At 45.4% G+C, this 18,967-nt stretch overlaps 1 protein-coding gene across 4 annotated transcripts in view; it reads right to left on the bottom strand.

The window, feature by feature from the left end:
- Positions 1-11,941: 11,941 nt before the first annotated feature.
- The window catches only part of CMIP (c-Maf inducing protein), a 511,919-nt gene continuing 504,893 nt past the window's right edge, over positions 11,942-18,967 (bottom strand). For all 4 annotated transcript variants that reach the window (XM_078669852.1, XM_078669853.1, XM_078669854.1 and 1 more), the window contains one exon: positions 11,942-13,730. In XM_078669852.1, the coding sequence (XP_078525978.1) occupies positions 13,677-13,730 (54 nt within the window). In that variant the 3' untranslated portion in view covers positions 11,942-13,676. The remainder of the gene's footprint in view (positions 13,731-18,967) is intronic.

Genomic DNA, 18,967 nt, shown 5'->3' with positions numbered 1-18,967 from the left:
CTCTCCCTTCAACAGCCTTCTAGGTCAATACCCCCGCTCTATTTAGTGCCAGCCCCCTTACATTCACCTCTCCTAGTCCACAGGACCTCTCCAGCCCATTCTCCTTTCTTTTCCCCTAACCTCCTGCCAATCCATGACTCCCCTCCTTGACCTCCCCGCATTCCTCTCTCAATTTTCCATACCCGTCTTCTCCTAAATTTGAACTCAATTCTTCTCCTCTGTTCAACAGCTGCAATGATAACTCTTTCCACCTCAGATGTACCGACAACTTCCTTCAACCACCATCTATCTCCACCTTTCACTCACGACTCCCCTCTTCCCCCTCCCCGCATTCAGCCCTCCCTCCAATTTCCACACCATCTCCTCCTAAATTTGAACTCAATTCTTCTCCTCGGTTCAACAGCTGCAAAGATAACTCTTTTCACCTCAGTTGCACCAAAAACTTCTTTCAACCACCATCTACCTCCACCTTTCACTCCTGCACCCCATTACTCCTTCCTCACCCCCACCCATTACTCGCCAATTGAACTCAATCCGGAACCTATCGATCCTCCCAGTATTCCGTGCTCAGCCCTACTCTCTTTGGAAAACAAACTAGGATTTCTCATCTCCTCTAACTCCCAGCTTGAAGCCTCCATCTCACTCCTAAGTACTAAATTGTCCACCTTTCCCAACAACCTATTTCCCCTGGCAAACTCCCACTTCCCCAAACTCCAGAGGAATTCCTTGCCCCAAAAAAGTCACACATAATCTGTCAGCTGCATACATCGCTAATTTATTGTCTAGTTACAAGTCTTCTAACGTCATCCCCCATCCCCTCTCCTCTCCAATTACGTCTACTCTGTGCACTATCCCGACCATCTCCTCTGCCAAAACTAAACATCAGCCTTATTCTACCCTGGCACCCTCATACAGGAACATTATCCATATCACCCCTATAAGCACAATCGCCCCCTTCACCAGAACAGTCCTGTCACAGTTGCGCTACTTGCTACAAAACCGCAGATCTGCAGTTAAACACAAGCTCGAAATGTCTGACACCATCACTCTACACAATCTTGACATTCTTTTCCTCACTGAGGCCTGGTATGACACCTCTCATCCTAGTTTTGATCTTCTACTACCCACTGACTACTCCATCTTTAGAAATGATAGAACAGATGAAGTTGGGGGGAGATATTGCAATCTTCTTCAGAAACTCCCTTCAATTCAAGGTTTTTCCTAACAGCTCCTTCCATTCATTTGAATGCCTTTCTCTGGAGCTTCAAGTGCAACACTGCTCCCCTTTCAGCTTTCATTCCATTCATCACCCGTCCGGTGACTGCTCCTCTTTCTTGTAGGAACTCACCGCTTTCACTAGTCACCAATACTCTCAAAGTGACAGACAGATTTTTCTGGGATACTTTAATCTCCACCGGGGCTCCTTGGAAGACTCAAAAGCCAATAGGCTAGCCACTTTTCTCTCAAATATTGATCTTATCCACCACTACACAGAACCAACACACTTGAAGGGCTCAATTCTTGACCTTGTTGTAGCCAAAGCAGATATGCAAACTATTGCTGTCCCTATTCCAGTAGACTGGTCCGACCACTTACTCATCCCCTTCTCCCTTCACCTATCTCCCTATGTAACTCTTGGTGAACATAAATTGATTACTACCTGGTTCTGTAACACCAAAAATATTGACCTTGACCTTCTTTGCGATTCTGCCATGCTATCACTTCCAACATTAGACCCTAATTCAGATGTCACCGATCTTAACTCCCATGCCTCTCCAGCCTTGCAGTCGAAATTGATAATGTTGCTTCACTTCAAAGCAAAAGGAAAAGGCCTATTCCTTCTTCTCCATGGTTCAATAAATCCCATTATGCAGAGAGGAAGAACCTGAGACTCCTGAAGAAACAATGGAGACAATCACCATCCACCACTAATCTCTCTATTCTGCGCTCAGCAAGATCAAAATACCACAAACACATCTTCCATGAAAAGTGTCACACTTCAGAACCCTCCTCGACTCATCCAAAAACAGACCCAAAAACTATTTTACCTCATCAAAAATACAAATGTCTCTCCCTCAACCTTCAAGCCTGAAGATTCTCCAAAGAAAGCAGCAGAATTCACCCTACTCCCGTAGAGGAGCGCAAATCCTTAGTCACTTGGCAGCACTTTGACATAATCTCTGAAGATTCCCTCCTCAAATGCATTCTTGAAATGAAACCCTCTAACCATTCTTCCGACCACATCCCGAGTTACATCGCCATTGACTTCTACCCCCACACTCTTTACTATTGGACCAGTCTCATTAACCTCTTCCTCAGCCAAGGCTCCCTTCCTGCTGCCCTTAAAACAGGACAGGTTACCCCACTTCTAAAAAACAAACCTCTGCTGATGCAAACGACCTCAACAACTTCCGCCCCATCATCAACCTCCCTTTTCTTTCGAAAATCACAGAAAGATGTGTAGAGAAGAACAATAGTTACTTACCTGTAAACAGGTGGTTCTCCAGTATTGGTGTCTTTCATAGATTCACATGGCTGAATCATTCCCCGTCGTTGGAGTGGGAGTCCCACGGTACATAAAAAAGCAATAATATATATAGCAAATATCAAAAGTACCAAACCAGGAAGTAAAGTAGCACCAGCTACAGCAGAAAAAACCTACACACTCGTGACCATCCTAGTCATTATGTGTTAGTCCAAACTGCAGCCAATCAGGCGACAGCACCCACCAGAATGTCCTCCCCAGAGGCTCAGGCTCTCAGATTTTCTCGCACAGGAGTGAAACCCCCTAATGCCTGAGTGAGTCTCTAGGGGGAAGGCGGGCGGGTTGCATGTGAATCTATGAAAGACACCAATACTGGAGAACCACCTGTTTACAGGTAAGTAACTATTGTTCTTCTCCAGTATTAGGGGTGTCTTTCATAGATTCACATGCCTGAATCAGAATAGTAAGCAGTAATCCCAGCATAACGCTCGTAGACGTCAGAGTAACAAATATATATATATATACAGTATACATGTATAACAATAATCATCAACATCTGACAAAAAAACGTCTAAAGAGCATAGAGGAGGAGGTGGTAACAGAGGCTCACCTTATTTGAAAAGATTGCGCAGCACTGCTCTTCCAACCGAAGCATCTGCGTCGTCTGCTGAATCTAGACAGTAGTGTCTAGTAAAGGTGGGCCTGCTAGACCACGTAGCAGCTCTGCAGATCTGTCAAAGAGGCACCACAGCAAAAAGGGCAGTGGAAGAGCTAACCGCCCTAGTAGAATGTGCTCTTGGCAAGGCCTGTAAGGGTCTACCGGCCTGCTGATGGCAAAGTCCAATTGTAGAGGAGACCCATCTAGCAATGGTCTGTTTTGAAACTGCACAGCCCTGGCGCTGCCGCCCATAAGCCACGAACAGCTGGTCTGTTTTGCGGATGGTAGAGGTTCTTGATAGGTAAAACTTGAGGCATCTCCTAATATCCAACAAATGCAGTGCTCGTTCAGCCGCAGACTGTGGGGTTGGAAAGAATGTCTTGAGGACAACCGGCTCATTCAGATGAAAATCCAAAGGCACTTTTGGCATGTACGTTGGATTAGTACGTAGTACTACCGAGTCAGTGGTAAATTGGATGAAAGGCGATTTAGTTGTGAATGCCTGAACATCGCTAACTCTTCTAGCAGATGTTAAAGCCAGTAACAATGACACTTTCCATGTTACAAATTTTAGGTCCACCTTATGGATCGGCTCGAAAGGGTGACGCATGAGCTGAGTTAGTACGACATTCAGATGCCATGTAGGAGAAGGTTTCCGCACAGGCGGAAACATACGAAACAATCCTTTGAAAAATTGCTGTATAATCCGCACAGAAAACAAAGAATTTGATCCATCCTGACGAAATCTGGAAATGGCAGCTAGGAAGACCTTAAGAGTAGAATGCGCCAAACCCAATCTGGCCAAGTGCAAAAAGAAGGGTACAATTTGCTCTGGCTTGGCATCAATGGGATGAAGACCATTAGACTGGCACCATGCACAGAAACGCCTCCATTTAAGTTTATAGGTCTTGATCGTAGATGGAGCTCTGGCCTTCGCCAGTACCTCCTGGCAATCATGCGGAATGTTTAAGTGTGCAAATTCCATGTGCTGAGGAGCCAAGCCGACAATTTCAGCGAGTTCGGGTCTGGATGGTACACTTTACCCTTGTGGGTAGAGAGAAGATTCGGAATGCGAGGAAGTTGGATAGGGTTGCATTCCGAGAGAAGGAGCAGCTCGGTGAACCAGTATTGCCAGGGCCATCGTGGAGCAATCAGTATCAACCGGCATGGTTGCTTCTTCATCTTCTTGATGACTTTCGGGATCAGTGGTATCGGTGGAAAAGCGTAAGCGAATATTTGATACCAACTCATCGAAAGGGCATCCCCGCATGAGTCCTTATGGGGAACCCAGCTTGCAAAGTATGGGCATTTCCGGTTCTGATGCGTCGCAAACAAATCCAGATCCGGATGCCCCCATGTCTGAAAGATGCGGTCTATAGATGGTTGATGTAGTTCCCACTCGTGAGTGTAACCTGTGGATCTGCTGAGAGAGTCCGCTAACACATTCGCGATTCCCGGGACATGAACAGCTGACAGCTGGATATTGTGAGTCAGGGCCCAACTCCAAATCTCTTGTGCCTGGTGCGACAGCCGTGCTGATCTTGTGCCTCCCTGCTTGTTTAGGTAATGCATGCAGGTGGTGTTGTCTGTCCAAACCAAGACTGTGGCACCTTCTAGGGTCGCCTGAAAGGACTTCAGGGCTAGAAAGATGGCGTGCAATTCTAGCCTGTTTATGTGCCATTTCATTTGGATTTTGTCCCATTTCCCGCTGACCGTCATGCCATGGAGGTGTGCACCCCAGCCTGTCATTGAAGCATCTGTCGTCACTATGAACCTGGGCACTTCCGTGAGGAAAGAGCATCCCACTTGTATGTTGCAACCTTGACTCCACCATTGGATCGCTTCTCGCATCCGTGGTGTGATCTTTATGATGTCCTCGAAGGACCCCGACACCTGTATCCACTGGCGACTGAGCTCCTCTTGCAAGGGCCTCATCCGAAGACGACAGTTGGGGGTGAGAAGAATACAGGAAGAAATCATCCCTATGAAGGACTTGAACATGCGTACTGAAACGCACCTTTTTAACAACAGTGCAGCCGCCAGTCGCTGTATCTTTTCCTGTCTCTCCTTTGAGATAAATACTTCGGCGAGCTTGGTGTCCAGTGTCGCTCCCAAGAAAGTCTTTCTCCTTGCTGGTGTTAGGTGCGATTTCTCGAAGTTCACTGAGAAACCCAGGCTTTGCATCAGTGACAGAGTTTTTTGAATGTGAGTTTTTACCATGTTGAAAGAACTGGCCTTTATAAGGCAATCGTCTAGATATGGATATATCTGTATTGACTGTAACCGAAGGTGGGCTGCCACCGGGGCCAGTATCTTTGTGAACACTCTGGGGGCTGAGCGCAGTCCAAAGGGAAGAACTTTGAACTGGAAGTCCCTGCCAGCCACTCTGAACCTTAGAAACTTCCGGTGCCTGGGAAAAATTGGAACATGGAAGTATGCATCCTGAAGGTCGAGTGTTGCCATATACTCTCCCGCCGAAAGAAAATGGAGGATTTCTTGAAGTGTCAGCATTCTGAATGACAGTTTTTTGAGGAATTTGTTGAAAGCACGCAGGGCGAGGATGGGTCGCCATTCCCCCGACTTCTTGCGAATAAGGAAAAATCTTGAGTAGAAGCCTTTTCCTTTCTAATGATGAGGTACCCTTTCTATTGCTCCTTTTCGAATCATAGTGTTGATCTGGATAAAAAGCTCCTTGAGATGTGCTGGAGGTGGTCCTCTTGGGGGGGAGTTTGGAGGAGTTTTTACGAATTCCAAAATGTGACCTCTGGCCACCACATCCAGAACCCATTTGTCCGTGGTAATTTTGGACCAATTTAAGTAATTTTGGGATATTTTTCCTCCAATTTGGTTCGGGTTGGGACAAAGTGGCGGCAGGATGCGTTTCTCACTTTTTATTGTCTCTTCCACGATAGTTGGATTTTCCTCGAGACTGAGAAAAATTTCCTCTTCTCTGTCTGTAAGTCTGTTGACGATATGGCTGGTATCTTTGGTTTCCCTGGGCGGAAGTATAGGAGCGCTGTTGGTTATAGCCTCCTCTATTAGAGAAATTCCCTCTTCCTCTTGCTCCACGAAAGGAAGACTTCCTGTATTGTAAAGTGCCCAGTGAACGTGCTGTCTCAGTATCCTTCTTGATGGCTTCCAGAGCATCGTCAACATGCTTTACAAATAAATACTCCCCATCATAAGCCATATCTATAATCCTTGTTTGGACCTCCTGCCGAAAGGATGTTGCCTTCAACCATCCTTGCCGCCTGAGAACAGCTGCACCCGCTAGCTGACGAAAACCTGTGGCAGCAACGTCCACTGCAGCATCAATTATCTCAGATGAGACACACTCTCCTTCCTGAAGGATCTTCTTTGCCTCAACACGATCTGGCTCGGGAAGTTTGTCCACATACGGCAAGATGTCCGACCACATCTGCCTATCGTATCTCCCTAATATGGCTAGAGAGTTAGCGGCTCTAATAGTTGTAGCTGCAATTGTAGAAACTTTTTTCCCGATTGAATCCAGACGTCTCCCGTCTTTATCTGGTGGAACAGAGACCTGAGATGTTGGGTTAGTAGATCTCTTTTGCGCTGCCTGCGCTACCACAGAGTCTGCTTTCGCTTGTCCAATGAGGCACGCTGGAGATGAATTTGGCGCCCTATATTTTTTATCCACTCTCGGGAGCACTGCTGGCAAAGAATTTGGTTTGGACATGATCTTCATTCCTTCCTTCCATATGAAATCTATGATTGGAATGGTCCAACTCTATTTCTGTGGCGAAGACTTGAAGTCATACAAGAAGCAGTCTTCTTGTTTTGACTCCATAGTTATCAGGAACCTCCTTGTTGCTCTATCCATGATCTTGTGGAATGAGGCAATGTCCACAGGAGGTGACTCTGATGTTGTAGGCTCTGCCGGAGAGGGTGTGTTAGCATTGTAATCCTCATACTCTGACGATTCTGACCTATTATCTAACTCTCCTTCTTCCTGTTCCTCATTACCCGAGTACTCATTATCCTCTGTTTGAGGAGCCATGACTTGTGACGCAGACAATGCTGGATGTCCTTCCTCCAACGTCACAGAAACAACTGGCTGTGCCTGCTTTGAAAGCGGCGTCGCTGTTTTAGGTCTTGGCGTAGATACATGAGAGTCACCTGACTCTGAAGGTGGAAAACGCCTATAGTAGTCGCTGAGCATGTATTGTAGATTGCGAAACAATTCCTCAGGCATTTGCATGCCGGGAGCAGGCCTGTCCTCATGTGATAAGGGCTCCGTTTCCTGCATATCATCCTCCGTATCACCGTCTTGAATCTTAATTTGGAGGTCAGACGGACTTCTGGCCAATCCAAAGTTCTCATCCTCGTAGGATCCTTCCTCATCAGAATCCAAAAGCTTCTCTGGCACTACCAGCGTAGAAGGAATCTCCTCATTAGTAACCCGTTTCTTTAACAGCGTAGCTGTAGTTGCAGGTGAGGGCAACGGTATCCCAGATGGCTGTGCTGACCAGACTTGTAATGTAGTGCAGCTTGACAGTGGTGGCGTCGATGGGATCACCTCCGTCGCCGACGAACCTGCTTTTTGCTGCTGAATTTTCTGCTTCGTCGACTGTACCATCGTCGACGATTGATCTATCTTCGTCGACGACGACTTTTTAGATGATATCTTCGTCGACGAGGTCGTCGACGATAACTTCGTCGACGGGGACGTCGTCAAGGTCGTCGACGGTAGATTCATCGACGTGGATTTCATCGTCGACGAGGATTTCATCGTCGACGGCAACGTCGTTGGCGAGAGCGTCGTCGACGATGCTCTCGTCGACGGCACAATTTTCATCGTCGACGAGAAGCCAACCGTCGACTTTAGATTCGTAGACGAGGAGCTCGTCGACGGTACCTTAGCCATCGTCGACGGGACTATATTCGAAGACGAGATAGGCCTGATCTGCACATGGACCAGCGTAGGCGATGAGGCCGAAAACATCACTAGAGCTGGCTTAGGTGAGGAGAAGTCATCGTGCAGGTGGTAGACGTGGCCACATGAGTGGAAACACAATCCTTTTTTGACGTTGAAATTGTCAAAGGTGGCAATTGAGGAGGCACAGACTGTGAAGATTTCTTGGGAACTGCAGATTTCCCAGACTTCTTAGAGGGCGTATTATCCGTCTTAACAGGTGGAAGAGTCTTTTTTGAAACACTAGGCCCAGAAGAATCCAGAGAGGATTGGGCCTTTTTTGCCACCTTCGCCCTTGGAGATGAAACTTCAGTTTCAGCCTTCCTCTTAATGGAAAGTCGTGAAGAACCAGAGGCAATGCTTCCTACCTCAGACAAAGGGTCCTCCTTATCCTTGAGTCGGTTAAGCCACAACAGCAGTCGCCCTTCTCTGTCCTTGATAGTCTTAGGGGGGAAGGTCCGGCAGATCTTGCACTCCTTTGCCTTATGGTCAGGATAAAGGCAATATAAACATTTTTTGTGGGGATCTTCTTTGAATAGCCTAAGCTTCCCACAAGAATCACAAGCCCTGAACAGGGATTTAGAAGTAGACATCTGAAAAACTTGAAGAAACTAACTAATCTTGAAGAAAACTGAGCAGAGCTCAGGGAGACTCCCTTCACACGACATGCGGTAGAAAATCTGAGAGCCTGAGCCTCTGGGGAGGACATTCTGGTGGGTGCTGTCCCCTGATTGGCTGCAGTTTGGACTAACACATAATGACTAGGAGGGTCACAAGTGTTTAGGTTTTTTCTACTGTAGCTGGTGCTACTTTACTTCCTGGTTTGGTACTTTTGATATTTGCTATATATATTATGGCATATTATTGCTTTTTTATGTACCGTGGGACTCCCACTCCGACGACGGGGAATGATTCAGGCATGTGAATCTATGAAAGACACCCCTAATACTGGAGACAACTTACCCTAAATATTAAGTATCACAATCTTCTCAACTAATTCCAAACTGGTTTCATGCAAGACTGCAGCACTGAAACAGCCCTGCTGCAAGTGATCGACGATGCCCTGCTTGTTCTTGACTCGGGGGAGTCTTGTCTTCTGATTCTTCTTAGACCTTTCTGCAGCCTTTGACACTGTTAATCACAACACTCTCCTAAACACTTTAAAACAGAGAATGGGCTTGGAAGGCACAGTGCTTAAATGGTTTTCTTCATTCCTCTATGACAGATCTCAAGTGATTAAAATAGCGAACAGCCTTTCGTCTTCAATGGCGGTAGGTCAAGGTGTCCCTCAAGGATCAATACTCGCACGCACTCTGTTCAATCTTTACTTGGAACTATTGGGTAATCTCTAAAGGAAATCTGGGATACTTTATCACCTCTGTGCTGATGACACCCAAATCTACAAACACTGCACATATATTTTTATTATCTACACCCTTGACTTTTTTCATTGATGATATGAGGATCAAATTTGAATGATTTTATGTAACTGTATTATGTGACTATTCCGATCAATGTAAATCATTGCACTAGATTAAATCGAAATAACTATAATTAAAAATATATATTTTTTCTACAAAAAGTGTGGTTTATTCGCCTTCCTGGCCTCGGTCATTGGTTGCTCCCCCCTAAACCCCCTATGGATCCCATCGGGGACCAATATCTATCAATTTAGGCAGGGTGCTTTCTTCTATTTCTGACACCCAAATCTAACTTAAGGTGTCTTCCTCACACGACATCTCAATCCTCAACTCTACTCTCAACTCTATTCAAAACTGGATATTAGCTCATCAACTCATTCTGAATCCTTCCAAAACTGAATTCCTCCTCCTCTCGACCTCACTCTCTCCTCCTCCTGTTCAACCTTTGATGAATAAAATGAACTTGCTGAACAACAAACCTATCGTTGTCAACAGCGCTAAATCTCTTGGTGTAATTCTTGACAAAAGGCTCAATCTACACTGCCACATCAATTCCGTTGCAAAGAATGCATGTTACCAACTGCGCCTTCTCTGGGGAATTCAACGTTTCCTTCAGAAGATAGACCTAAAAACCTTGGTCCAATCTCTGGTTCTCTCTAGATTGGACTATTGCAATTGAATGCTTGCTCGCCTCCCCAAATCTCACATTTCCCCTCTCAAATCCATACTCCATTCAGCAGCTCGTTTTGTCATTGGGGCCAAAAGAAGTGACCACATCACACCCATTCTTTTTTCTTTGATGGCTTCCCATCGAAGCAAGATCAATCTACAAGCTTGCATGTATCACCCACAAAGCCTTGCACACTTCCTCCCCTCGATACCTGGCAAATACACTTAAAATATCTGGAGGCTCTAGATCTTCACTCAATGCGGAAACATTAATGCCTGAGCCCCCACCTTCAAAAGTGAAAGGTCGATGGCTCAATCCTTCTCAGGCAATGCAGTCAGAATCTGTAACTCGCTTTCTCCACTACTCCGTACTACCACCTCTACCCGGACTTTCCAAACTGACCTCAAATCTCTTCTCTTCCAAAGACACTTCCAGAATTAATACATCTCTTTTCATGCCCCTCAAGGAAGCTCTTAGAATGTGTTAAATATGTAATCTATGCCTGTATGATCCTAATCCTATTGTGTTTTTGATTTTTGTGTGACTGCCATCTATTGTTTTATTTTACTTTTTCATCTATCTCGTTTGTATCTGTACTGGGTAAGTATGTAAATCCTCATGTAACGTACTTGGTTCTATTGTAAAGCGCTTTGACACCTTTGGGTAAAGTCTGCGCTATATACAATTGCATTAAATAAAAATCTAATAAAAATAAATAAAATACACTCTCAACCCACTGTTGGTGGCCAATATTTTTTAATCCCCTTGCCTTTCTATTTTATTTAAAACACAAATAGGCTGGGAAGGTGTGGCATCACTTAAAAAACATCACAAGTTTAGCCCAAAGTTTGAACTGTAGTTATTTACAGTCTTGGCAAATGAGGTAGACTTATCCTATTCAATCAAACTGACAGACACACATGTCCGCCGCTAAAATTAACAATTTATATTTCATTATACTAATCTACCACTAATCCTTTAGTTTACAGAGTATAGTGCTACTCGTTAAAAATTGCTTCAATGCATCGTCTGGGGTAGTATATATTTAGAGAACAAACGAACCCCAGTAATATGACCAGGGGTGATGAACGTGCTTAAAGAGAACAAAGGTCTGGGTGAGGCCACTGAGGTCCTCAGGTAGCCTGGGCTACTAATGATTATGAGGCAGCTTAAGTCAGAAGCACTAGTATAAACAAGTCCAAGCAGGAGTTGTTAGACAATGTATGAAGGGACACAAGGTTTGGAATGACATTGCATTTATGCACAACTAAAATGGAGTGTCATTGGCTATTTTTGGTAACAGTTCTAGTGCTCATAGAAAAACGTAAAAGTGCGTGAAGTGAGAGGTGCTGGTGACAGATAACAATTAAATACAGTAGGGAGTAAAGGTTGTAAAGGACCTTTACAACCTTAACTCCCTACTGTATTTAATTTAATTCTGAGTTTTGTTCTGTTGTGTTCAATGCGATATAATTTTTATCTGTCACCAGCACCTCTCACTTCACGCACTTTTACGTCCTTCATACATTGTCCAACAAGACCCGCCTGGACTTTTTTATACTAGTGCTTCTGACTTAAGCTGCCTCATAATCATCAGTAGCCCAGGCTACATGAGGACCATAGTGGTCTCACCCAGACCTGTGTTCTCTTTAACCTTGTCTGGGGTAGTAAGCACTATATTAATACAATTACAATTTCTGGTTGAAAATATTCTGCATACGGGAGCGTGGTAGGCAAGGCGACCATAAAGAAGAGGCAATGTAGACAGCTGAAAGATAGTCACTTACAGTTTATTTTGCCTGAAATTATTTCACATCTCTTTGTACACAGCTACAGAACAGTAGTAGTAAACAATCGGTAAAAGCAACAGTGCTCAAGAAAAAAAGTTGGTATAATTTTTCTGTTTTTTTCTGTACTGCCTTAATGCGCAGTTGAGATTGAATAAAAAATTAAAACGAAAATCTGGCACGAGAAATGAATTAAGACTTACCCAATTATAAAAGTAAAATAAAATAAGGGCACAGGTGCATAAAACCTAACTAGCAACAAAGTATAAAACAACAAAAGCTTGGCCTCCACTGAATAAGATGGAAATATACAAAAAAATATGCATTGTCCGCAGGTTAAATCTCGATGTGCTGTGGAATAAAATAACCATGCTTAAAACATGATAATACACTGAAAAAGCTGCTCTGTACAAAAAAGGCTCATTATGAAAAAGGCAACATAATATTTATAAAGAAAACACAATTTTGGTTTATCCTCTGAGACAGGAGAGGGGTTATAGTGGTAACATTTACAGTCTGAATGATGGGAGTCTTTTTTGCTTTTGCTTTGCACGGTGCCTTTTTGAATGGATGTTGAGTGAGAATGGGGCAAGTCGAGGGGAGGGGACAAGTCTAGGTATGCGAAGGGAAAAGGGGTACGGTTCAGCGAAAAGGACACCCTTTATTTTTTCTTCTTCGGGGAGGACCATGCAAAGGGCACATGCATGTAAGGAAAGCTCTGTACAATCCAGAGGAGTACACTGATTTTGAAATTTCGGACTATAACAAAAACAAAGTCAGGAGCATAGTGGAGCTAGGACAACATTGAATATTCATCAACAGACAGTGGAGCAAGGCTTTTTCCCTTCTTCCTTGCCATAGCTGGAGAAGGAAGGAAAAAAAAGCTGAGGATGTTTTGGTCTCCCAGGAATGGCATAAATGTGCTACAACGAACCCCATCCTGCTGAAACACTCATCACACAAAATTTTACTTTTTGCCCCTCTCCCTTCATAAAACAGTAGCCAGAGCATAAGCAAACCACTGGAGGCAAATATCCTTTAAAACCAAAAAAAAATAAAAAATCATGGTAAGCAGACACTAACAAACCAGCTTTATACAGTACAATAGGCAAAAGAGGGGAAACATTTCATAAATAGAACACAGGTCCCAGACCTGGCGTTTGCGAACCATTTCTTAAATAGGCGAGTTATGTAAATCTTATGTACAACAAAAGTACTTTCAGTAACAACTGCTGGGACACAGGGAGGTGCGGGGGAACGCAGCTGCGCTTCCATTCTTCTCCTGATATTTAATGGCTTGATTTTTTTATTTTATTTTTAAACTGAAAAGAGAAAAACAGAAGTTCGAAGAATGAGTCCATCCAAAGAAAATGTAAGCAGGAGCCACGCAGGAATTCTTGTCTTTTCACACAGCATAAACACAAAGGCAAACGAAATCCACTAAGGGTTCTTTATTCTCCTCCTAGGCTCCTAATAATCCTCTTGATGCTACAAAGTCTTTTTTTCTGTATAATTTAAACCACGTTGATTCAGAAAATATGAAGCGTAAAGAATTAGGCAGGAACTGGGCATGCTCAGTGCCCTCATAAAGACTCCTCTCTACGGCACAAGCACAACGCCTACAGAGGGTGCGCGAGACCCAAAGCTCACGGCTTGACGGGTACTCATACGCCAAAAAACCTCTTCACATCTCAGGCTTCTCCTCCGCCATGCGGACGTTCACCAGGCCTCCGTGTAACGCACGTCGACATCAGTCAAGTTCGGCAGCTTTGCCTGTCAAGAAACCCAAAGAGGTATTAATATGAGCAGAGAAACTGAAGGTGCCAAATGAGCTGCACCTAAATGAACGTAATATTGAAAGAACAGGCAATCTGAATCTGAAGTGTCTTTTCTGTGATAAAAATAATTATGCCACATTGTTTATATTATTGTTTCCCTTGGTTCTATTAGTTTTTATAATGAATTAGAAAGGTTTCGAAAATGAAAATGGCAACTGCTTTTTTGCCAATTGTTTTTCTGTGGCTTTAGGTGATGCACTACTGGTATATGTTTTTGGGCAATTTCTAACCTGAAGAAAGAAAACAAGTTACTTACCTGTAACTTTAGTTCCCCAGTATTGGTAACTTTCATAGATTCCCATGCTTTTGTATCATTCCCCTTCATCGGAATGGGAGTCTCGGTAACAAAAATAACATAGCAGTAGGTACAAAAGAGAAAGAAAAAGGCCTAGGCCTCATTCCCTTTTGTAGCATATCCTCCTCTTTGTGTAAAAGAGACCAAACTAGGCATTAGCCAATCAGAAGAGCCTCACCACTTAGAACCCTCCTGAAGGAACCTCAGAGCCTCATATTTTCGTAGCCGCTGTGTAACAGTCACCATATCTGCTGAAGGCTGAGCTTTCCCCGGGGAGGTGGGTGGGCGCATGGGAATCTATGAAAGTTACCAATACGGGGGAACTAAAGTTACAGGTAAGTAACTTGTTTTCTTGCCCCAGTATTGGAACTTTCATAGATTCCCATGCTTTTGTATCAGAGTAGCAAGCAGTTAGCAATAAAAAACACATTTTGTGTCATAACATACATTGCAATAGCCAACATGACATAAGATACAAAATGTGCAAAATAACGGAAGCTGGGATAGAAAGGAAAGCTCACCAATTAGTGGAAGAGGTTCCTCTGGACTGCTTGGCCCACTGCCGTATCTTGTTGTTGTAAGGATTCCAAGCAGTAATGCTTAGTAAAGGTGTGGACGCTGCTCCAGGTAGCAGCTCTGCAAATGTCCTTAATCTGCACACCTGCGACAAGGGCTGTTGAAGAAGCCACTGAACTTGTGGAATGTGCTCGAACCCTGCCTGTCAGTGGTTTACCTGCTGCAGTATGGCAATGAAGAATGGCACTGGTAATCCATCTTGCAATCCCCTGCTTTGACAGAGGGAGACCCTTGCTCGGACCACCAAAAGCAACGAACAATTGGGAGGATTTCCGAAATCCTTTGGTGCGATCCAAAAAGAATTTTAAACATAGTTGTACATCCAGAGAATGTAGCGACCTCTCCGCTGGTGCAGCCGGGTGAGGAAAGAAAGTCTTAAGAATAACCGGCTCGTTCAAGTGGAAGTCCGAGGGTACTTTGGATATGAACTTTGGGTTAGATCTCAAGATAACTGTGTTCCTTTTGAATTGTAGAAAAGGCACTTGGATTGTGAGAGCCTGCAATTCTCCAATACGTCTTGCTGATGTGAGGGCAAGAAGGAGAGCCAATTTCCATGAAAGGAACTTCATGTCTGATCGATGAATTGGTTCAAATGGGCTTTTCATGAGTTGAGTGAGGACTAGATTCAGGTGCCAAGTAGGAGGCGGAGGCCTCACTGGTGGATAGACCCGGAACAAGCCTTTTAGAAATTGCTTAACAATTCTGAAGACCACAACGAAGGTCCAGACTCAGACCATCTGTACCTTGAAATTGTCGCCAAATGAACTTTTATAGATGAATGGGCCAGCCCAGACTTATCCAAGGACAAGAGATAAGGCAGAAGCTGATGAGGTTTTGAAGAAAAGGGGTCCATTTTCTCTCTTGTGCACCAAATTCAAAATCTCTTCCATTTGAGGCGGTAAGTCTTGTTCGTGGAAGGAGCTCTCGCCTGGGAGAGGACTTCTTTAATTTCGTTCGAGATGGGGAGATTCATAAATTCTCGCTGCTCAGGAGCCATGCTGTCAGGTGTAATGACTGTGGATCTGGATGTCAAATCTGTCCTTCGGACATTGTGAGAAGGTCTGGAATAGTCCTCAAGGGGAGAGAAGGAGCTAGCGACAACAGATGGAGCTCCGTGTGCCAGAACTGTCTCGGCCAAGCAGGGGCTATCAAGATCATCCTGCATTGTTCCAATTTGATCTTCCTGATAAGCCTCGGGATCAGTGGGATGGGGAAAGGCGTAGACAAATGTCCTTGACCAGGCTATCGAAAGCGCATTCCCCAATGATCCTCTGTGGTGAAGCCTGCTTGCATAAGACCGGCATTTCTTGTTGGTCGGCGTGGCAAAGAGATCTATTGCAGGTCTGCCCCACTGGCAAAAGACCTCTTCTAGTACTCGCTGGTTTAGCTCCCACTCGTGACTGACTGAGGATAACCTGCTAAGTCTGTCGGCATTCTCGTTTAGAATTCCTGGCAAGTGTTCTGCCTGCAGCGACATCCCGTGAAGGATCGCCCATTCCCAGATCTCTTGAGCTTCCTGCGACAACGGGAGATACCTGGTTCCTCCTTCCTTGTTCACGTAATGCATGGCTGTGGTGTTGTCCGTCCTGATGAGAACTTGCGAACCTCTTAGGCGAGGGAGAAAGGCTTGTAGAGCCAGTTTTATTGCTCTTAGCTCCAAGAGATTGATGTGGAGCCAACGATCGTGAGGAGACCAATGGCCACTGACATGCAGGTCTTGCATCACCGCTCCCCAACCATCCAACGACGCATCCATTGTCACTACTTGAGGAGACGGATCGCTTACGAAGGATAGACCTTGGGACAAGTTTCTCTGATCTGTCCACCACAGGGCCGCTCTTTTCATTGTCGGAGTGACGGTCACCTTGTCGTCGAATGATCCGTGAATCTGTTTCCATTGGATGTCCAGTTGCTCCTGAAGAGGACGCATTCGCAGTCTGCAGTGAGGTATGCATGACGAAATTACCCCCAGCAGAGATTTGTAGTGGCGTACTGAAAGACACCTTCTTTTTTGTAAGTCCAGAGCCATGGTCTGCAGTTTTTCCCGCCTTTCTAGGGTTGGAAAAGCTTTTGAGAGTTTTGAGTTCAGGATAGCTCCCGGGAAACGTGCCTTCCTGGATGGGACCAGAGATTATATGTCTTTGTTTAAAGTGAGTCCTAGATTTTGAAACAGGTTTGTACATACCTGAACAGCGTCCCGCGCTGCTCCCCTGGACGGGGCCTTCAGCAACCAGTCATCCAGGTAAGGGAAGACTTGAAAATGATTTCTTTGCAGGAATGCCGCTACTTGCGCCAGCACCTTCGTGAAGATCCTCGGGGCTGAGCGAAGACCAAAGGGTAAAATCTTGAATTGACTCTTGGCTACTGTAAATCGTAGAAACCTTCTGTGTGCTGGGTGAATCGGTACATGAAAGTACGCATCCTCGAGATCGAGCGTGGCCATAAAATCCCCCGGATTGATCATCCGCAGGATGTCTTGAAGAGAGACCATCCGGAAAGACAGGGAGATGAGATAGGTGTTGAGCTCCCGGAGATCTAAAATGGGGCACCATTTCTCTAGCGTCTTCCTTACCAGGAAGAACCTGGAATAGAATCCCTGTCCTTTTTGGTCGGAGGGAACCAGCTCTATAGCCCCCTTCAGAAGCATTTGATGAACTTCGAGCCGCAGAAGACGCAGGTGTTTTGTTGGACTGGCTGCAGGGGGCTTGGGTGGTGGGATTTGAGTGAATTCTAAGGTATGGCCCTTTCGAATAATGTTGAGCACCCAACGGTCCGATGTTATCTTGGACCAATTCTGAAGGTTTTGGGATACCCTGCCTCCCACTGATGACTTCTTGGAGGAGGGTACAGTAGGAAGAGCCAGGACGTATCACGTCCCTGGCGAGCCTGCTTTCCTCTGTTGTTAGGCCTGGAGTAATTGGAGGATTGGCCCTGCCTTTGTTGATAAGTCTGGTGGTATTGTTGCGAACCTGAGCCGTAGGATGAGTATCTCTGTTGTTGGTCAGATCCTCTGTAGTTTGTACGTTTGCCTCTGTACCCTTTAGAAGGAGTTTTGGGGTACTGAAGCGTACCCAAAGATCTGGCGGTCTCAGTGTCCTTTTTGATGTCTTGGAGAGGGTCGTCAATCAATTTCCCGAATAGTGCTTCTCCATCAAAAGGAAGATCCAGGATCTTATTTTGGATCTCGGGTCGAAACCAGGTCGCCTTCAGCCATCCCTGGCGACGAAGGACCGCAGCTGCAGCCAAAGAACGAAACGCCGTCGTGGCAATGTCCATGGCACAGTCAATGACCTCCCTTGATGTCGCCTCCCCTTCTTGTAAGACCTTTTCTGCTTCTACTTTTGATTCTGGAGGAAGCTGATCCAGGAACGGTGCAACATCACACCATAGTTGGCGGTCGTATCTGCCCAATATTGCTAGGGCATTAGCTGCCCGCACCAGAAGACTCGCCATTGAAGAGAATCTCTTCCCGGCATTGTACAATCTCCTTCCTTCCTTGTCTGGAGGAGTTGCTAAAGGAGCAGAGGGGTTGCGGGAGTTTCTGTGCGCCGCTTGAGAAATTACCGAGTCCGGTCTTGGCTGGCCCGTCAAGGCAGCTGGACCATCTTCATGCGCTTTGAACTTTTTATCTAGACACGGTAGTACAGGGACCTCCTTCGCTGGATTTTTCATTGCCTTAAGGCCTTCATCCCACAGATGCTGCACTATTGGTATGGACCTTGTCGTCTTCCTATAAGGTTCCTTGAAATCATACCACAAACATTCAGAGGCCACCGCAGGCATTGCCAACTTGAATCTGCCAGCCGCTCTTTCCATCAGCTGATGAAATCCTCCTATATCCGCTGACAGGGAATCCACCGGATCCGGACATGGAGATGGAGGGTCCGGAATGATGTATTCATCCCATTCAGAAGCTTGATCAGCTCCATCATCCGAATTATGATCCTCATCCGAGGAATAATCATGGGTGTCTGCTGGTCTGGAAGGCTCTTGTGGAATTGATGCCTGTGGCTGAGGGGACACCTGAGCTGGTATTTCAAGAACAGCCGTTGAGGCAGGTGCCGGGACAGGCATGGCTTGCGCAACTGGAGCCGGAGCAGGCTCTGCAGCTTTAGATTTGTAATCCTGCAGCATCCTGTGCAGGTCCTGCAGGAAAGAAGATGGTACCGAAAACATGTCTTGACCTGAATATTGCTGAGGTTGGGCAGAATGATGATGATAACCACCTTCTTGGTCATACCCTCCTTCAGAATCCGCCTCCTGGCACTTGACCAAAAGTTGAGAAGGACTGTCAGCGTAGC

The sequence above is a fragment of the Lissotriton helveticus genome, chromosome 12, assembly GCF_964261635.1.
Source record: "Lissotriton helveticus chromosome 12, aLisHel1.1, whole genome shotgun sequence".
NCBI lineage: Eukaryota > Metazoa > Chordata > Amphibia > Caudata > Salamandridae > Lissotriton > Lissotriton helveticus.
The sequence above is the reverse complement of the archived record's forward strand: the minus strand, read 5'-3'. Positions and strand labels throughout refer to the sequence as shown.